Genomic DNA, 21,676 nt, shown 5'->3' with positions numbered 1-21,676 from the left:
GCCTATCATTATCAGTTTCTAATCCATGTCATGAAGCTTTTCATTGAAATGGAATCAGTTTTGAAACCAGAAAGTAGCTTGTCAGAAAGAAGGAGAAAAAGTCTGACTTGTGTTATGTTCTGTAGACTAATTGTAAGGTGACAACAGATGAGGACAATGTTTGAAGTTAACAAAAAGTCTTGTGCTTGCTGTGGACGTGGAGTTTCTTAAAGTGACTGTCCACTGCTAAAAATGTGTGGATTTAATGAGCAATGCAAATTGAAACCTTGCTATTTATAAAATCTTTAGCCAAATTTCAGGTTTGACCATTAGAGATTTTTACTTCCTTTTAACGTGTACTCCTTCATCTCAGAGTAGAATAATACATTCACATCCAATCCAAAATTATGATGATTAGCCTAAGTAGAAACATCAAGAAATTCAAAGATACTCATCTGCACTCTGTTTCATGATAAAAGTCTTGAATTATTTTCAAAGGGTAAAAAGTTCTAGTCTTTAGGACATTATGCTGGTTTTTACTTGATTTGTTTCTTGCTGAATAAGAGTTAATCTGGCAGTACACATGTTAGATTTCCTTGCCAAGTCTCTAATACACTCTTAACAAAGTAACTCTTCTCTACACTTAAATTATTTCCATCCCTGAGAGCAATGACACCTACCTATGGTTTTCAAAGCACTTTGAGATCTGCAGATGATTTGTAAGTGGCTATCACTTCCACCCACGTTTTGAACCATAGCTTAAATTGTTTTCAGCTATTCTCTCTTCTCCCTTAGGACCCAACTCTGACAAAGATGGGATGCATCATACAGTTACTAAGCACAGGGGAATAATTACACTGTACAGACACCAGAAAGCTGCTTTCGCCATCACGAGTCGAAGAGGTCCTGCTCCTAAAGCTCCCAAAGCCCCAATTGCAGACCTCCCCACTGGCAGCAGTGGAAGCATTCCTACAGAACTTGATGAGGTAAAATTATAAATGCAAATTTTTCAATTTGTATGCCCAGTCCTCCTCTTTATTAGTTTGAACACACTGAAATCAATAGTGCTACAAAAAGGTTGCCCAGGATCCTTACCCCAGGAGAATTAAGTAAAAAATATGATTCTGTGAGACAAGCAGCCTATGTTAATTAATGGTGATGATAATATCTTCAATCTTCTGTGTGTTGTTAAGCAAATTAATTCTTCTGAAAAACCTTACATTTGGCAGGGTATTGGTATCTCAATATAAATCCATGCAAATGGATTTTCCTAAATAGAGCTGTGATTATGTCCTGTTACTCACATCAAGTTTTGATTATTTTGATACACAGCAGAAACTCTGCAGCATGAAAAACTGTTTAAAATTCAGCTGCGTTTAGGATGTACACCTGAGTTCCACGCTTGATGCGCTAAACCTTTTTTGTTATCCTTTTATTCTTAAAAAGCTACCAAAGTATTTAATGTGATGCTAGTCAGAACTGTACTTACTGAACAGCATTGTGTATTTTATTTTTAATTGTTAAGTGGTTTGTATCAGTTTCACTCTCTGAAGAGGGTGGGAGCAGGAGAAGGAGTTAATAACAAATACAGTACTGCTTTTGGAAAGTTGTGCTGACACGTTGCTGTTACTGGTGTCCTCTATGTTGGCAATACCTTTAGTTTTAGAATTGGAATCAATTGGAAAACTTAGTGCTAAAATGCCCTGTCAGTAAAAGCCACATTCCCAAATTTATAGAAAATAAGCTGCTATAAAAGACTTGCCTTTTTTTTTAACCTGCAAAAAAGAATAAATAATTTGTAAAGAAAAAACAAACACACGGATGTGTGGGAAGTAGCCACCATCAAAATCAGTTGCCTACGTAATGATGGGAACTTCCTTAAAAATAATCATCATTCAGAGAAATCAAGTGTGGTTGTGTGAGTGATGTTTTTGCTTTATGAGTGTTTTTTGTTGTTGTCTAACATAAATAACAAAGTAATCTTACAGTTTAGTGCCTGCACAGCAAGTTTTCATACAACTTCTGAATGTGAAAATAACCTTTCTGAAGTTGACATTATATAACTAATGTGACAGCACTTCTACAGAATATTATGCATGTCTGTTTACAAAATACAGAAACCTTTGTTTTCATCATTGTTTACATTTGTTTAGTGAATTAAGCTTGTTTGAAACAAGATGCGCTTCATCCTGTCTTTACTACTTCATTAAAAATTCTTCAATTCCAGGCTCAGAAGCCGTATGTTGTTCAGAGAAGAGGAGCTGAGTTTGCCTTATCTACAATAGCTAAACATTTTGGTGCTGAAATGGCAAAGGGATTGCCTCATCTCTGGGATGCTATGGTTGGCTCATTAAGGAACAATATTCACATAAATAATTTTGGTAATTATACTTAAAATTAAAGTTGGGGGACCAGTAGAATGGGGACAGCATGTTAATCTGAAATTGAACCCCTTTTCTGTTTTTAACAGATCGAAAGTCCTTGCTGGAAAAAGGAGATGCTCCTGCCCAGGAGTTAGTAAACTCTTTACAGGTTTTTGAAATAACAGCAGCCTCAATGGATATTCAGCTTCATCCTCTGGTAATGAAGTTCAAAAACAGCTTTTTGTATGAAGCACTTCAGTCTGTTCATTGACATCATTTTAGATCTTTGTTTTGTACAGCTTCTTTTTAGGTTTTTCTAAAATGGGACAGGTTTTCTAATTGGGACCAGCCTGGGACAAATTTGCAGGCCGGAAGGATTTGTTAACCTGCATCTATAATCTGTAATGATTCTTTATAAAGAGTTCTGAGTGCTTAGTACTGTATTTTTCCAGTGTTAAAACACCTCTTTAATTTAAAAGTTTTATTTTAAAGCTTGCACTTTTACTAAAGTAGCAAATATTTTGTTACTCTGAATGTTCATTGTAGTGGGGAATAATAATTGTTAAAAGTTGAATTGTATTTTTCTTCTGAAAAAAATTTTCAGTTCTGCACAGTGAAGTCATGTGAAGAAACCAGTTTAAGCACTTTTGTGGAGGCAACAATGGTTTAAACATTCTTTACTTTAAAATAATTCAATATTTTTTAATAGCTCATAGTAACTTCCTTTTTTTTTTTTTTTCCCCCTTACCCTCTATTCAGTTAATTGAGCATTTGCCTCATCTTTGTATGTGCCTTCAACATCCTAGCACTGCAGTGAGACACATGGCTGCTCGCTGTGTAGGTGTTATGAGCAAAATAGCTACCATGGAAACAATGAATATATTTCTGGAGCAAGTTCTACCGTGGCTGGGAGCAATAGATGACAACACCAAACAAGAAGGTGCAATTGAAGCGCTTGCATGTATCCTTGATTGAGTACTCAAAAATGCAGAAGCCTTTCTTCAGCTGCAAAATTTAGAGGAACAAAAACCATTGCCTAAAAATAATGGGAAAGGGACTGAGATAGAATGTTAAGTTCTTTTTCTCCTGTAGATAACAAATGTAAGAACTTTATTTCCATTATTTATACTTCATTATTTTTAGTCTCTATTATTATTAGTCTTCATTATTTATCAAGTGAAGTTTTGGTGGAAGCAGTTCAATATTCTAAAGAATGCTGAATGTGGAAAACCACATTACCCTCCGAGAACAAGCTTAAAAAAATGAACTGAAAAATAATAAGGAAGTTAACGTTTAGCGTTACCAAAATGCACCAAGTACTGGAATTCCCTGGGGTGGCCCTAAGGGTAGTTGGGCAGATCAGACAATTTTTTTTCGTTCCTTTGTTAGTAGAAATCTTGTTCATCTGAAGTAATTTATTAATAACTTGTATGTGAAACTGCCAGGTGGATAATGATGTCAGACAATGCTGAACATGTAAACACTATTTCCTTAATAGACGATTCAGGTGTAATGGAACAGCTAGACGTAGGTATTGTTCCATACATTGTTCTTCTGGTAGTTCCAGTTCTGGGTAGAATGAGCGATCAGACAGACAGTGTACGTTTCATGGCTACTCAGTGCTTCGCAACACTAATTAGACTAATGCCTCTTGAGGTAAGTTGAAATTCTAAGTATAATGAGAATATGAACTGTTTTGTCTCCACTTTTCCATCAGCTACAAAGCCCAAGCATCTGGTTCATTAAATGCTGAATAAATAACTGTATTTTAGAAATTCAGTCCAGATCAGACAACTGGTGATATATTCTTTATAATGTAAAGTGAGAAAAACGAAGCCCTTTGCTAGCATTTTCTAAATCAGTGTTAAAATAAAAATTGTCTCTACAGGAAGTTTAGTTCATCTGTGTACACAAAGTTAAAGTGCATATGTTAATTTGGTGTGTAAAGCAGCTTAGAAGTTGTATGTTTGTTCTCCTGGATATGGTGATTGCCACTCTGATGTGGGAGAGAAGTTTAAAAAAAAAAAAGTTTTTACCTCAACCCATGAGTTCTACTATTTACTAGGATATGTATATGTTATATACATATGCTGTACACATGTATATGCATTTGTATCTATATGTGAATGTACTATACACATTTGTATATATATGAAGGTGTATATGTATGTGAAGGTATATATAAATGAATGCATGTAATGTGTAATGCACAAGCAATTGCTCACCACCTCCTGACCAATGCCCAGCTAGCCCCTCAAACAGGGGAAGAGACAGATGGACTCTCACCCTCTTCAAAACTCTCCACATTATGTCAAATGGTATGGAATATCCCTTTGGCCAGTTTAAGTCAGCTGTTCTAATTCTTTTCCCTTCCAGCTTCCTGGGATGGTCTTGGCTCTGTACAACACTGCTTAGCAGCAACTGTAAACATCAGGGTGTTATCAACATTGTTTTTCTCGTAGAACCAAAAATATAGCATCATAACAAACATGCTGAACTAAATAATTCCATCCCTTCTGAAACTAAGATGCTCTTCTAAACAGAAGAAAACAAATTCCACAGCTTTTGGCAAAATGAGTATTATCCAGCGGTAATTAAGCAGTAATTTGCTTCTGTTTATCACTCTTCCTGAAACTTGCAGACCTCCAACATGTTTTAACATTGCACTTCACAGCTTCCAAGTAACTGATTTTCACCACCAGATGGTAATAGAAGACAGTTGAGAATTCATATGCCCTTTTTTAAATGAAAAAGTATTACTAGCTTAATAGGTTTCGTATCTGTTATTGTCTTGATTTTTAATTTAGTGTAATAGAACCTTAAAATCTGATAATAAGAAACTGCCTTGGAAGGAGCACTTCGTGTATGCTTACACTGAAATGTTCAAATTGAAAATGAGCACAGCAGAACTGAATTTCTAGGGAAACGAGCTGACTGGTGTGCTGCTGTTCATTCCAGCACACAGTTCTCTTCATATCCATGTAAATACAGTACTTTGGAATACATGTAGGTTACATTTTTTAAAGCTGTGTTAATTTAGTGAGTACCTCTTCAAAATGTAGAACACTTGTTTTATTACTTACTTAAATAAAGAACTTCCTTAATATGAATTGATTAATAGATAAGGAGATTCGGTATCAGATTTTGTGTATTAAATATACAAGCTTAGTCATATGAAGTAGATTAATAATGAGAGAAAATACTGGTATTGTTTTGAGAGGCAGTCTTCTGAATGCTAATGATTTTAAATGTGAGGCCAAAGAAGGAATTTAAATTAATAACTGTATGGGGTTGAAGTCAGTAGAAACAGAGCAGTGAGTAGAATATGGAAGTAAATTTTTTTTTATGGTGAGATACTTGACTTAAGGAATCTTAATTCAACCTCAAAAACAAAAAAAAGTTCAGTAATTGTGGAGTTTTGATAAAGTTGATGTGCTTGCTTTAATTTTCTTTATCCTTTCTGTTTATTTCCACAATTTGGCTTCCTTTTAGGAGATGCTTGTTCTTGTTTGTCACTTAGCAAAAGAAATTAAATATTAAAAGCCGACCTGTAAAATTCCCTGGATTTATTTTATATAAAGTTGAAAAGATTGCAGATCTTTGCCATCTGTTTATTTAAAATATCCAAGCTAATATGAGGTTTTATTTCATCAGTGTGAGAGTTAAGTACCACAGCCCTAACATTGCTGCTTTAAAAATACTATTTTAGGCAGGTATACCAGATCCACCAAACATGTCCGAAGAATTAATTCGAATGAAAGCTAAAGAACGCCACTTTCTGGAACAATTGTTAGATGGAAAAAAATTGGAAAACTATAAAATTCCAGTACCAATCAAAGCAGAGCTGAGGAAATACCAGCAGGTGAGAGCTTGTACTTCTTTAACAAGAATGGTAATTTCCAGTCTGGTAGGGTTTTATGGGAAGGTTGTTTGGGTGTTAGGTATGTTGTTTTGTGTTTTTGTTTGTTTGTATTTTGTTAGCTTTGTTAAATTATAATTATTTTCTTATTAGTTGAGCAATGTGCATTTTTGACTCTTGGGTGAGGAAGACCAAATTAAGCAATATATATACTAATTTATACTAATTCAATTTATACTAATTCCTTTTTTTTTTCCTTCCTCCTTACGTATTTTTCTCAGTGGCCAATGAGGTCTGCCTTGCTAAGGCTGTCTGCAGCAGCTTGCTACTGCAAGGCCAGGCTTCATTATAATGTTTGGCTACTTTATGTTTCTACCTCTTTCTCCCCTCTGATTTGAGTGAATCTAGCAGATGCATTTATGGGGATCTCTTTTTAGACTTATGGACACTAAGCACTTGTTAGATGCACCAGTTAGTTGCACTTGCACTTAGGAGTTTGCATGTGTACGTAAGCAGTGTGGGGTGGGAAGATGAACTCATCATTTTGCAGTGACAGTAATGGAATACACGGCTATTTTAAGGAAGCTTAGCTAGCCAAAGGCTGCTTTTTTTTTTTATACTTCTGAGGTATTTCTTCATTTTCTGATTTCAGGATGGAGTGAACTGGCTGGCATTTCTCAATAAATACAAACTTCATGGAATTCTTTGTGATGATATGGGCTTAGGGAAAACTTTACAGTCCATTTGTATTCTTGCAGGTGATCATTGCCTCAGGTGAGCTTAAATGTTCTATCATGAGGACTTGAACAAGTTTTATTTATGGTTATGATTTCTTATCCTGGGCAACCAGGTGTAGGTGGTCTGGCTTGAGCTGGGGGTTGGACCAGATGACCCTTCCTTCTAGAGGTCCCTTCCAACCTCAACTATTCTGTGATTCTGTTTTTTAAAATACAACAGCAAAAACAAAAAAAATCACAGAATAAAACCTCCACCACCTCCAGGAGAGGAAAAACAACAACAAAATTTTGTTTTGATATTCTTAAAGGGCTCAAGAATATGCAAGAACAAAACTGGTAGACAGTGTCCCCCTTCCCTCGTTGGTGGTATGTCCTCCTACACTCACAGGACACTGGGTGGATGAAGTGGGAAAATTTTGCTCCAAAGAATATCTTAATCCTTTGCACTATACAGGACCTCCTACTGAGAGAGCAAGGTAATGCGCTTTGCACTTTATATTTATGATTTAGGCACAGTAAAATATCATACCAAATTCTGCAGTTCACTTGATTACTGAAACAGAGTTTGTGATCATGGTAAAACGTATGGTGGTACTTCTAAGGCTGCAATAATATAAAGGGACACTTCAGTTACGATGTCTTTTTTTTTCCTGAAGATTACAATATCAGGTGAAAAGGCACAATCTCATAGTGGCTTCGTATGATGTTGTGAGAAATGACATTGATTTCTTCAGGTAAGAATTGCTTTGTTTTCTGAGGTTTTAATAACTTAGAATATTAAATACTACTTAAGTCTATGTTCTTATTTTCTAGAAATATTAAGTTTAATTACTGCATTCTTGATGAAGGCCATGTAATAAAAAATGGAAAAACAAAACTGTCAAAAGCAGTAAAACAGCTGACTGCCAATTACAGGATAATTCTTTCTGGGACACCAATTCAGGTAACTGCTGTCCTTTTTTCTAAGGAGCTTGGTGAGTAGTAGAAATGAGCATTTTGCATTCTGTTTTATTGTATGGCTGATCAGAGTTCTCTCGTTCCAAGTACATGCTGTAAAATAAGCTTTTTATTAGTAAGTGCTTGAAAGTAAATCTTCTTTTCCATTATGCCTACATATAGAGCCACGATAGTGTGGGTTTCAAAGACTCTCTACCACTTGTTAAGGTAGGGGGCAGGAAAAGAGCATTTACTAATGCCTCAAGTGAAGTTAACAGGAATCTTGATTTAAAGAACTCCACAGTTTGAGCTCTGTCCTAATGATTTATGTCTGGAATATCCATCCCATCTAAGACTGAGACCAGTGGAATCTCCTAGATTTTGTTGTGCATAACTGAGGATGTGGCTTACGACATCAGATACTGTAGAAAATCCGCTTAAGTGTTGAAGATTATGTAATTTAAACTGATGAAAGAGCCCCTGGGTTTCAGGAGTTCAGAATTGTGTTGAACCTTTGGAATATTCTCCTGGAAGCATTAAGTATGTATGGAAGTGTTCCTGATAACTTGGAACAATTCATTACTTCTGAAAGGAATTTAACAACTGTTTCTTTTATGTTCAGAACAACGTCTTAGAGTTGTGGTCATTGTTTGACTTCCTTATGCCAGGATTTTTGGGTACTGAACGCCAATTTGCAGCTCGTTATGGCAAACCAATACTGGCAAGTAGAGATGCCCGAAGCTCCAGTCGTGAACAAGAAGCTGGTGAGGATCAAAATCTTAAGGGTTGTGGGTTTTTTTTTTCCTTTCAAACAGGAACTTCTGAAGTGCAGTCAATTCCAACTTAAGAGTGTTGGTTTTTTGGGTGGTGGGTTTTTTGTTTTTCTCTGTGTTCTGAATGTTTTGAATTATTTGTATTTAACAACTGTTTATATGGGCTGATGGGGAAATGGTTTTAAACAGATAGAATCATAGAATTGCTCAGGTTGGAGGCATCCATGGCCAGGCTGGATGTGGCTCTGGGCAGCCTGGTCTGTTGGCTGGCGACCATACACATAGCAGGGGGTTGAAACTAGATGATCATTGTGGTTCTTTTCAATCCAGGCCATTCTATGATTCTCTTTTCTACAAAATTTAACTTGTTTCCATTCCCTTCCCCTTCACTAGGGGTTCTTGCAATGGAAGCACTGCACCGCCAAGTTCTGCCATTCTTGCTAAGGAGAATGAAAGAGGATGTACTGCAAGATCTTCCACCCAAAATTATTCAAGATTATTACTGTGTTCTCAGTCCCTTACAGGTATGTTAAAGAAGTCAGCTGGAAGCTTAGGTTGTGTTCATTTGTTTTTTTTTTTTTTTACAGCATAGAGATAAGAACAAGCAGTTCTGTATTACAACGTCAATTTTATATCAGCTCTTGACATTCTCTGAAGCCACAAGACTAAAAAAAATCCTAGTAATATTGATATGTACGTGCAGTCCAGTAGACTGCACTTTACCTTAATTTCTGGCTTAGTTCTACAAGAACAATTTGTCGGCATCTGTAGCTTTTTCTTAACAAATACTTTACAAGCTGAAAGAAATTCACTTGCAAGTGATTACACTATTAATGTTGATCTTCTGCTACCTATAAAATAGCTTTCCTTGTTTTCCAATAGTTTAGAACCTGAACTTGAAATTAAATTTGGAAAAATGTTATTTCCTTTTTTGTGAGGAAAATGCATACTCATTCTTTTGTCTGGAACATGCTCTACAGGTTCAGCTTTATGAAGACTTTGCCAAGTCTCGTGCCAAATGTGACATTGATGAAACAGTTTCTTCAATTTCACTACGTGAAGAAACTGAAAAACCAAAGCTCAAAGCTACAGGTCATGTATTTCAGGTATAATTTATTTTCCAATTTTCACTAACTTGTTCACTTATTTATGGTAATTATACTTGTGTTTAATTAAAACTGAAAAAATTATTATGGTTAACTTAAACTTGTATGCCTATAGTTGTGTAAGTGAAATATTTAGAATTTTTTATTAATTTGCCTGGAAGATGATGTATAGCTATTATGCTTAAATTATGTTACAGTGTATTAACAGTGATGTAAATATGACTTCAAATTGTTTTTAATAATATTTACTATCATTCAGATTTTGTGGATCTTACATTATGCTATCAACCAAAAATGATTATCGAGAGTACAAAACATTAAGTTAGTACCCTCTAGTTCTATCATTTACACTGCAAAATTAAGATTGCAAAGCATGAACCAAACAGTTACCTTAAGGTTAGACGGGAAGGTTCATTGTCTTACAGAACTGCAAATTAAGCTTTAGTTATCTAGAAGCAATAATTCTCAAAGGGTTCTGCTCAGCTCCTATGCCTCTCACCTGTTCTCTGCTCTCATAGATGTAGAAAACGGTCATCTTTGTAACAAGAACCAAGATCATTATGGCCCTAACAGTAACAGATGCAGTCTAAAATATAGGTTTTCTTAATCAAAAAGGGTAAATTTAATTAAATGAAAATATACCAGTCTAACTTGTGGAATACGGCTAAGTGGCTTCTATACAGCTGTGACTACATTGTTACTAACAGTTTCTTTGAACTAAATTGAATTAAAGGCATTGCAATATTTACGGAAGCTATGCAACCATCCAGCACTAGTGCTAACAACCCAGCATCCAGAATATAAAAGAATTACAGAGCAACTTGCAGCTCATAATTCATCCCTTCGAGATATCCAACATGCACCTAAGCTTTCTGCTTTAAAACAAGTAAGTAGACTTATGTGTTGTGCCTTAATGTGTCTCTATGCTATGGTTTATGATTTTAAGATCCCATCAATCTGAAAACTGATCTTAAAATGTGAGTTAAGTAACAGATAAAATAGAGTCCAGGGGTTTCTTTTTAAAGTTTATGCCCTATTTTGCTGTTTAGACAAGAAAACCCAAAATTGGAAGTGGAACAGAAAGTAATGAGTTTTACATTAAATTTTGCTGCCTTGTAAGAAACTGTAGTTATTTTCTGTTTCTTACTCTTGGCCTTCTCATTGCAGCTTTATTCTGATTTACTATACTGGAGGTTATTAGTTTGATAAAATTAGGTTGTGTTAAAGACTTCAAATTCTACTATAAATAAAGAAAAATGAAGAAAACGAATATTCTGATGAATCTTGAAAACTTGTAGTTTGTCTATAGAATAGACTTTTCTCTGTCATCTGAATAGCTGTCACAGACTTCCTTTGTAGTTTATTGGGTTTCTCTTCTACTTTTGGTAGTCTATCCATATCAGAATTTACATGGGATCTACTGTCACTTTGATATGCTTTAATTTAATGCTCTTCTACTTAAAGCTGCTGCTAGATTGTGGTTTGGGAAATGGTGGATCTTCAGAGAGTGGTACAGAAGCTGTTGTGGCCCAACACAGGATACTTATCTTCTGTCAACTTAAGAGCATGCTGGACATAGTAGAGCATGACCTTCTCAGACCTCAGTTACCTTCAGTCACCTATTTACGATTAGATGGTAGCATACCTGCTGGCCAGAGGCATTCCATTGTTTCACAGTAAGCATATTCATTCATGACTGATATAAAGACAACTGCAGTGAGTTATTTATGGTCTGTAACTGACACCTCATTGTACTGCAAGGCCATCACTGTCTAACTTATATTTAAAAGAAGTTAAAAATAAAAATGCCATCACTTCCGCCTGTGAAAGCGTATGTGAATAGCTAGAGTCTGCATCAGAACTTAAGTACTGCCTTTAAAGTAATTGGATCACTTTTTAAAAACAACGTTGAGGAAGAAAATTGCTAATATCTATTCTTTCTCTATAACCTGAGTAAAGACATCAAATTGCAGTCAAAACAAAAGTATGTGGTTACCCTTATAACAACTGGCACATGAAAACAAATGCATAAATTAGCAAATGACCTTGGTGTTCTATGCTATCCTTTCTGTATATCACCTGGAGATTATTACAGTTTTATGAAGAACCCTAAGAGACTTGGGATATAGAAAATTGGCATATGGGAATGTAAGAGCTATGTTTCACTTCATACTTAATATGGCTCTTTCCTGTATTAATAGAAGTAAAACCAAACCCCAACATTACTGGCATGTGTTAATATAGGAAAAAGGTCTATCTTAATTTTAATATCAGGGATAGAAGTTGGAAAACAATTTTAAGGAGATGTATAACTTTGCTTATGCCTGTATTTACTTGGATGACTTGCTCAACTTATTTAACCTAGGACCAACAGTACAAATACTTTTATTGCTAGTGGGTAGATGTCTTAGATACTGCAAGTTTTATTTCATTTTATTAGTAATTAGTAATAAATTACTCCATTTTTTTAATTATTCAGTATTAGATCAACAGAGGAACCTCAGGCAGCTGAGGTTCATATTTCCATCCTTAAAATGTGGAAGCTATGCTTAACTTCCTTTTTTTTTTTCAGGTTTAACAATGACCCATCTATAGATGTTCTGTTGCTCACCACTCATGTTGGTGGATTGGGACTTAACTTAACAGGGGCAGATACAGTAGTGTTTGTGGAACATGACTGGAACCCAATGAGAGACCTGCAAGCCATGGACCGGGCACACCGTATTGGACAGGTGAAAAACTCTTCATTTTCCCATATTTTTTCGTGCTGAGCTCCTGTTTCTTCAGATTTGGATAAGATTAACATTATAGCACACAAAGTGATTTCTAGGGATTTCCACCTAGTTTTCAGTCACTGCTTTCTTACAAATGTCAGATGTTGAAGGGTCTACCTTCATATCCCTTCCCCAACTTTGTATGATCCCCTTTTCCATACTGAGCTGCTGAGAAGCATCCAGAGAGAGAATCATCTTTTAGTGGAGGAACAAATGCAACAAAAAGAAGGTACTAAAGGGAAGCCACATAGAATTGTCCTTCTCTGATGCCTGGACAGGGAACAAGTGACTAGTTGTTACAGTCTCTACAGTTATGACAAACAGCAACATTCCTAACTGCCTCAGCACAGATATTGCAGATGCCTCTACTGTGTGCTAGCATAGCTGTGTACTCATTCTTTTCTCTTAATAGCAGTCAAACTTATAAAATTACCCAAGAGTATACCAAACTACTTCCCAGCCATCCTTGACAGATAGTAAAAGATCACACTTTCTTGAATACTGAAGCTGTTATTTTTCTTCTTTTAGCTAACTGTTGTTTTTACTCTTTCAGAAACGTGTTGTTAATGTGTATCGCCTGATAACCAGGGGAACTCTAGAGGAGAAGATTATGGGTCTTCAGAAGTTCAAAATGAACATTGCTAATACAGTGATCAGCCAAGAAAACGCAAGCCTACAGAGCATGGGAACAGAACAGCTTCTTGATCTCTTCACTCTTGACAAGGTAAAGGAACATTTTTTAGAAATAGCTACCAAAACCAGAAGAAAGCTGGGGAAAAGCTTGGAATTGCAGAACTTCAGATGAATACTTAAAGTGGAATAATGAATAGCAGATAACTCTGAAAAACAGGAGGAAGGCATTTTCCCAAATTAATCATAGAATGGCTTAGGTTGGAAGGGACCTTGAAGTCCGTTCAGTTCCAACCTCCCTGCCATGGGCAGGGTTGCCACCCACTAGATCAGGCTGCCCAGGGCCTCATCCACACAGGCCTTGAATGCTTCTAGGGATGAGGCATCCGCAGTTCCTCTGAATCCTCACCTCGCTCTGAATAAAGACTTTGTCTGAAATTTAACTTAAGTCTTCCCTCCTTTACTTTAAAGCCATTCCTGCTTATCCAATCACTATCAGACTGTGTAAAAAAATTGCTTCCTTCCTGCTTATAAGCTCCCCTCAAGTATTGGAAAACCACAATGAGGTCTCCCTGGAGACTTCTCCAAGTTAAACAAGCCCAGCTTCTGTATCCTTTCTTGATAGGAAAGGTGCTCCAGCACTCTGATAATCTTTGTGGACCTCTTCTGGAATTGCTCCAACATTTCCAATCATCAGACTTAAAGAATTTTTTTTTAGGAATAATTTGTAAAGGAAAACTAAGAATACATGCTTATGATCAGTAGATATTCCTGAAAACATTCTTCTCTATTATTTTTTGGAAGGATGGAAAAACTGAAAAACCTGATACCTCTACCTCTGCTGGGAAAGCATCAATGAAGTCAGTGCTCGAAAACCTTGGAGAACTGTGGGATCAAGAACAGTATGACACTGAATACAGCCTCGAAAACTTTATGCATTCATTAAAGTAACCATCATATATTTGTAACACAACTGCTGCTAGTTCACAATTTTTTCTGCTGATATTCAGCAAACTTCAAAGCATATATAGTGAACCTTTAGCTTAATGTGTAAATAGACTTATTGAAGAATCTTCAAAAGGCTGACACTGAGTAGTGTTACCTGTCTCACTGGGGAGTTATTCTGTCTTAAACATTTGCACTGTATAGAATAACTTTAAATGTAAGCATTGTGAGGTGGTTTGAATCTTACTTGTTCCGAATGGCTGCAAATTCTTAACTTGGTAGAAGAATAAAACAAAGCAGGTTTTTACAAATGTTATCAAGTGTTACTTCTGTTTGAAGTAAGTCCACTATTATTTCTTTCTGTATCTGTAGTAGTTCTGTACAGTTGTTTCAGTGAGAACTTTAGGTTGTTCCGTGTACATTTTTCTTTTAAACACAACTTGCTTTTATCATGTATTAAAAGAATTCAACTTAAACTTTCATTCAGATCATTTCAGAACTTGTATCACCTGAGGCAAAGCCTAGAAGCCTTGAAAGTACAGAGTAATTAAATGGCACTAGGTATGTGCACCCACCTTTGTATATTGAGTATAAATACACTCTTCAGTCTTTTGACACCATCTTGAGAGAACAGCCAACTTGAACTTTTTAATGTAATGAGTTATACTAAATACAGGTAATGGTCTATTTGAGGCCATTTTTGCATCCTTTTAGGAGGGGTGTACTTTTTTTAATTTATCTATAAGGCTAGAATATAGCCACTCGGAGAGATGCATGTATTCAGTATGTTTCAATCCTATATATTTTTTTGTAACTAAAAAGAAAATAAATATACAGACATTTTCCAGAAGTAGATTTTACACTGTCTAGGATTTTAAAATCCATGCTAAAGTGACTGTTTACTAAATTGATGCATGATTTAAAGCTTCTTAAAGGAATAGGACAGATTTTTTTCTTTAGGAAAACATATACATAGAAATACCTACATCCAGTTTGAGGGACTTGAATAGTTAAGATCATGTAATAAAGATAGTAAAGGATTTAATAGAAGTGAGTGAGAATAATACGGCTGTATGTTAAGCAGCTTTTTATAAAAGGGAGGCAGTAGCAAAGGTGCATTTCTAGATGTGCATATGTACCAGTATATGCACTTTTATAAATATTAAATTATAGATAACTTACAGCAGACAGCAGTTGTCTGAATACAAAAAAAAAATATATGTATAAATATAAAACCTAAGGTTTGTAGCTTGCTGTGTGCTTAAGCATCAGAGCTTAAAAACCACCAGAGACCTCAACTATGTAAAATAAGATTGTTTTAAAACTATATAAATCAAGACTGTTCTGCAGCATTGGAGATGAATTAATGTCACATTTCAATAGTTATGAACTGCCATACTGTAACTAAATTAGCATTCCATGAAAATAAAACTGGGAATATGTAACTTGTATGTTGTGTATGTGCATGTTTGTTTTTTTCTGTACAGATGACTCTCGCTGTGGCTGAATAGACAAAAAAGCCAAAACAGTAAGGGTTTTTGGAATCATAGCATTACATTCATTTTAACTGCATGCTTCACACACTATTTCTGTTGTGCTTCTAACTCTAATATTTAAGGAGGAGAGACAGAGAAACTGAATACTAGGTACTTTAAGATAAACTAGTGCAGTAATCTCATGGCAGTGCCCAGAAATAATAACGTACTAGGTTCTTTATTAGTCATACTACTATGTTTTTCAGCAGGACTTTATTAGTTGCAGTAGAAGTAAACTGTTCAGTTCCTGCAGTGTTCTTGGTGGGGGGAAAAGACAACAAAAGACTATAAAATAGTTATTTATCCTCCTGAAGTTGCAATCATAATACTTTTAACAACGTTTCTCTTGGATGCGATATTAAAAAAAAAAACATAGCATTTACCATGACCTGGTTTGGACTGCAGAGGGTTCAGAGTAAAAACTGGATTCACTTACAACAAAACTAAAGAAATAGGTTTCTGGAATGCCTTTAACTATACTCCACCTGCTTAATGGGTATACAGCTAGGATAGAATAGAAATAAAAGCTTCAAATGTGTCAGCTTCTTAGCACTAAAACATTTTGCTCTACAGCTTTTCCCCTATTGTAGTGTATTATTTGCTGAAGATGATGCTAACGTTCCAAGGTATGTATGCTCATGATTCAGTTTACTTCACGCTTAATCTTTTTTGTCCATCATAGCAGATTCCTATTATTTCCTATTATAAGCCTGCATTTTACCTTAAAACTACTAGATTTAAGGACATGCTTAAACTTACTAATAGCCTTGATTTCACTACCACCCCATGGTTCTACAAGTTACTTGGGCAGGGAGCACATGGAATCACCAGATGGTTTGGGTTGGAAGTGACCTCAAAGACCTTCCAGTTCCAACCTCCACACCGTAGGCAGAATCACCTCCCACTACAGCAGGCTGATGAACCCTCATCAAACCTGGCTTTGTACACTTCCAAAAGGAACGGGACATCCGCACCTTCTCTGGGCAAACAGTTCTGTGAACACCCTCTGAATAAGGACTGTTGATTTTTGTCTTTCCTAGTAAGGGTCTCATTGGAAGCCTGGTGTTTCTTGGTTTGTTTTTTTTTTCCTTTTTTCATTTTTTTTTTTAATGCTAAAACTGCAATAATTATGCAAGACAACAACAGACTAATGCTAAGGTTAAGCCATTTCATAAGCTTCTTGTACATAAACTGAGATGTAAACTTGCATGTTTGTATCTCTTTAAGTTGTACCCAGTCAGCACTGCCTCTGCACAAACCAACACACATGAACATCACTTGATAATCTCTTGCTTCATCTATCAGTACCACTGCACAAACTATTTTAAACAGGTACAGTACTTTAAATACAATTTCAGTAAAATGTAATCTATTGGTTGGAAGAAGTTAGAACTATGAGGCCAACCATTTAAAACTGAAGTCTCTTGGAAGGATGATTTGTTAATTTTCAGAGTACTGAGTACAAGAACTGGTTTCTGACTCTTCTTATCAGGAAATCAAGTTATAAAGATTTCTTTTTTCACTGCTTTTACAGAGGAGGACCAAGACATAATGCTATAGTATCAATTCATCTCACAAGGTATTTATAAGTGAGAAATTCAGAAACTCTAATGATTGGCAGCAGAAGTAAATGGGGCAGAGGAATCCATTGTCAGAGGAAGGCTTGAATTCTTTGGAGTAAAATGTTTGGTAACGACTTGAGGTGACACTTAATACTGACCTTATTAAGCAAACAGCATTAAGGAGGGACTGCATGTGATCATAAGCACAGGGCCAAACAAAGTTCAACTTTACCTAGCACAGTGCAGATACAAATAAGATCACAGAATCAGCAAGGTTAGAAAAGACCTACAAGATAATCCAGTCCAACCAACCACTGGTTACCAACAGTTCTCATTAAACCATGTTCCTCAACATGCCCAAATGTTCCTTGAACACTTCCGGTGTCAGTGACTCCACCACCTCCCTGGACAGCCCATTCCAGCACTGACCACTCTTTCAGAAAAGCAGTATTTCCTAACATCCAGCCTGAATCTCCCATGGTGCAACTTGAGGCCATTCCCTCTAGCCCTATCACTAGTTACACAAGAGAAGAGGCTGACCCTCAACTCACTACAACCTCCTTTCACGTAGTTTTAGAGAGAGATATGGTCTCCCGTGAGCTTCCTCTTCTCCAGACTGAACAATCCCAGCTGCTCTCCATGAAGTCTGTGCTCCAGACCCCTCACTGGCTTTGTTGCCCTTCTCTGGGCACACACTCCAGGCCCTCGATGTCTTTCTTGCAGTGAGGGGCCCAAAACCCAACACAGGATTTGAGGTGCGGCTTCACCAGTGCTGAGTACAGAGGGACAATTATTTCTCTACTTCTGCTGGTGACAGTACTTCTGATACAAGCCAGGATGCCATTGGCCTTCTTGGCCACCTGGACACACTGCTGACTCATCTTCAGCTGAGGATCGACCAACGTCCCCAGGTCCATTTCCTCTACACAGTCTTCCAGCCACTCTACCTCAAACCTGTAGTGTTGCCTGAGGTCGCTGTGGCTGAAGTGCAGGACCCACTACTTGGTCTTGTTGAATCCCATCTCATTGGCTTCAGCCCAGTGATCCAGCCTGTCGAGATCCCTCTGTAGGGCCTCGCTACCGCCAGGCAGATCACACTTCCTGCCAACTTTCCATCAACTGCAAAGTTACTGAGGGTGCACTCAATACCCTCATCCAGGTCATCAATAAAGATATTGAAGAGGACAGGCCCCATCACCAACCCCTGGGAAACGCCCCTCGTGACCAGTTCGCCAGCTGAATTTAGCTCCATTCACCACCACTCTCTGGCCCTCCAGACAGCTCCTTACCCATCAAAGATACTACAAATAAAATTACAGTTGTGATGTTAACAAAAAATCATAGTCACATAACTGTGCTACTTGCCTCCATGAAATCGGGAATAAGATGCACTTATCCTGATTAATCAACAAGTATATCTACCTCCTACTTCACACTTGAAAATTACACACATTTTAAAGTAAAAGGGAGACAGCTGTCAAGAAAAAAAAAAAGACATCTCAAATACTAGCGCAGAAACTTTCACAGAAAAGCTTTAAGCTACAGTATTGCAAGGACTATAATTTCTATCAATTCTGATAGATTTTTCTGTTATCAGTTAGACTCCATTGCAGTTCAATCACTCCAGCTGCCTCTCAAAGTGCTAACGCTGCCATGCCAGCCAACTGAGTCAGGTGCCACATTCAGCCACCATCATGCTGAATGCGTCAACTCCCCACACACTACCATAATTCATAACTGGTGCACCACTGATTGCACTAAAAGAAGCAGCTGAATGGGACGAGAAGCTGCTTTTCGAAATCTGAAGCCTCTACATAGATGAGCAGCCTGAAATTCTATGAAAACAGGCAGATCTGCTGCTTAAATGAACAGAGCTAAGACTTAATTTATATTGACTAAAAAATCGCCACTTTAATTCATTTAGTATATAATTACATACAAACATTAACGCTAAACTATGCCAATTCCTTAAGACTTTAAATAGAAGGAAGGAATAGCCAAAGCAATAGAGTACTCAAAGCCAGGTAACATTATGGAAGTCAAACCTGAATTTAGAAACTTTGTTAAGTTCTCTCTTTTCTTCCACCAAATCTTTAAAAGTAGCACACTCAAAACTTGTGTTGGTCTCTTAGTGCTACAGCACAAGTGTGGCTAAGAAAACTCAGTGTTCGGTACCTGTTGTTAACTTAGCAAGTCATCAACAAACACACACTTTTACATATGATGACTTGCAGAATTTTGTTCTAAAGTAAAATTCAGGTGCAGATATGTTGAGTTCCAAGAGTATTCCATGCGCTAAGGGAAAACATTTACTGCTCGATTTCTTTTTTTATAAATCAGGGGAGGAAGCAGATCTAGAGAACATACAATTCAACATACATTCAAACTCACATACAAAAAGTACAGGAGCTATAGGGAAGCAAGGAGAGCAGAAACAGGGAAAAAGGAAGAGCACTACATTGCATTCTGCCAAAGGGCTGCCCCAGAAAAACTAATCTGCCACACAGAAGCTCAGAAATAGCTAAGTTAGCAGAACATGCTGGCCATACCCTCAGTACCAGGGGATGTTGCAGGGCAATGCTATGCTGCCCATACCAAGTCTATGCCTGCCAGAAATTTCCCATATGTCAGAGTAATTACACTCCATAGTTTATGCAGGGTGGCTGTTTAGATACTCTATTGAGAAAACAGGAATTCTTATCAGTGTACCAGCAGTACATGAATCAACTAGTTAGCAGTGCTCCGCTTTTTGCAGTTGTTTCTGCATATCTCTTTGAATAAGTATTATTCTCTCCAGATACACTTAAGCATTCTGACCCCATTTCACGTAACTCATGCTACATTTATGGCAATTTCATTGTCAGTTGCAACCTGTCATCCTAGAAATAAAGAATTCAGGTAACAAATTGTAACAATAAGCCAAGGGAAGAGCTCAAGTAGATGTTTCAACATAAATGCTTTTCCAAGTTAGAAAATATCAATTGAAATGCATACAATCTCTGCCATAGCCAGAGAAGAAGGACATTAAGAAGACATCAGCATACTGAAAGCAATACATTCTGATTCCTACATCTAATCGGAGTTGGAGCTAGTTCATTTAAGGAGCAAAAATAGACATTTGACTGTGTAATGTTATAACGTGGTGGAAAGCACAGCAATAACAGCAGGATGCAAAGTCTTTGGGTACAACAAATGAGGACAAGTAAAGATACAGCAGCCACGGTTACAGAAATGAAGGAAAAGAGCTGCTTACCTTTAGAAGGACTCAGGTAGGCAGGGATCTCCAACAAGTACCCTCGCTTCTACTGCCAACCCTTAAATGAGGCGGGGCAAGGGCTGGATCCTGGCTCCACCTCTTCCGGTCATTCAGGTACATTGCATGCACCTGAGCTCCTGGCCCTGCCTTCCCACCAAGTGCTCAATCACCACTTCAAATCATCACTTACCATTTCTGTTACACTCTGCAAACAAGTGTGACTTCAAGAAAAAGTTCAAAGCTTTTTCCTTGTTTCTACGCACTACCCACATCCTCACTCATTCCAAATTATTGAATGCTGAGGAACACTTGCAGCTGTTCATCCCTGGTGCCTCGATCTTGCAAATATCATCACTCACACAACACAGATTTGTCAACCAAACTGCAAGTATTGAGGTGCTATTTCCTGCTCCTTTTGGAGCCTGCAATACCTTTACCAGTATGGGTAAAGATAAAGTCCGAATACTACCCATACTCAATTCAAGAGCATTATCTTTACAACAGACAGTGCACAGAAGCACAGAGCACAGCAGGCAAACTAACAGTCATTGCCTGCCCACGGGTGTTTGCCACTGTTTGGAATGAACGTAATGCTCACCCCTAGGCTTCTGATCAGTTAAATTATCAGTTCATTTGCAAGCCGGAAAGCACAATGTGGCACAGAACTCCAAGTTGGTACTTCTGCTTTCTTTGCTGCTCTTGTAAAAGCTACAAGACATGATCAGCATTTCAGGCTCTGCACAGCTGGTACAGTCAGCAGCAGTTAATTATTGTTTATAAAATGCAGAACTGTGTGTTCCTGCAGCTACAAGTTACATCACTCTTTGGCTGCGCCCGTTGCTTATCAAGGCAACAAATAAAGCAAAGCGCCCAAAATCACACCGTGATGGTTTACATGGGCTTGTACGGGTCAGGGAGTGATTAGGAGGAGCAAGGGGCACAAGAAGCAGTTGCCAACACCTTACCTCTGGGAACCTTCTGCTTCAGCCTTCCCACCTGAGCAGCGAACAACACGAAGCTTGGGAGAACACGTACACTTAGCGGGCAGATGGCTGCGAACGCCCAAAATAATAAAAACAACAATAATAAAAAGAACATGAAAGGCCTCCTTCCACCACGAGCACGCGCGAACCCCATCACTCCCTACAGCTCCGAGGCTGCACCACCGTTCTCGACCGCCCCCGTGGCCGCTCAGAGGAGGGCCCGGCCGGTGTGAGGCCG

General features: G+C 37.4%; 1 protein-coding gene across 1 annotated transcript in view; it reads left to right on the top strand.

The window, feature by feature from the left end:
* The window catches only part of BTAF1 (B-TFIID TATA-box binding protein associated factor 1), a 42,549-nt gene extending 26,997 nt beyond the window's left edge, over nt 1–15,552 (top strand). The window contains exons 21-38 of the mRNA XM_031554585.1: nt 775–965; nt 2,207–2,360; nt 2,450–2,559; nt 3,102–3,303; nt 3,850–3,998; nt 6,052–6,204; nt 6,854–6,975; nt 7,247–7,414; nt 7,595–7,672; nt 7,752–7,881; nt 8,497–8,638; nt 9,041–9,171; nt 9,628–9,753; nt 10,487–10,639; nt 11,218–11,429; nt 12,326–12,485; nt 13,081–13,251; nt 13,962–15,552. Of these exons, the coding sequence (XP_031410445.1) occupies nt 775–965; nt 2,207–2,360; nt 2,450–2,559; nt 3,102–3,303; nt 3,850–3,998; nt 6,052–6,204; nt 6,854–6,975; nt 7,247–7,414; nt 7,595–7,672; nt 7,752–7,881; nt 8,497–8,638; nt 9,041–9,171; nt 9,628–9,753; nt 10,487–10,639; nt 11,218–11,429; nt 12,326–12,485; nt 13,081–13,251; nt 13,962–14,108 (2,699 nt within the window). The 3' untranslated portion in view covers nt 14,109–15,552. The remainder of the gene's footprint in view (nt 1–774; nt 966–2,206; nt 2,361–2,449; nt 2,560–3,101; nt 3,304–3,849; nt 3,999–6,051; nt 6,205–6,853; nt 6,976–7,246; nt 7,415–7,594; nt 7,673–7,751; nt 7,882–8,496; nt 8,639–9,040; nt 9,172–9,627; nt 9,754–10,486; nt 10,640–11,217; nt 11,430–12,325; nt 12,486–13,080; nt 13,252–13,961) is intronic.
* The last annotated feature ends 6,124 nt before the right edge of the window (nt 15,553–21,676 follow it).

This window comes from Meleagris gallopavo, chromosome 8 (genome assembly GCF_000146605.3).
Source record: "Meleagris gallopavo isolate NT-WF06-2002-E0010 breed Aviagen turkey brand Nicholas breeding stock chromosome 8, Turkey_5.1, whole genome shotgun sequence".
Classification (NCBI taxonomy): domain Eukaryota; kingdom Metazoa; phylum Chordata; class Aves; order Galliformes; family Phasianidae; genus Meleagris; species Meleagris gallopavo.
The sequence above is the reverse complement of the archived record's forward strand: the minus strand, read 5'-3'. Positions and strand labels throughout refer to the sequence as shown.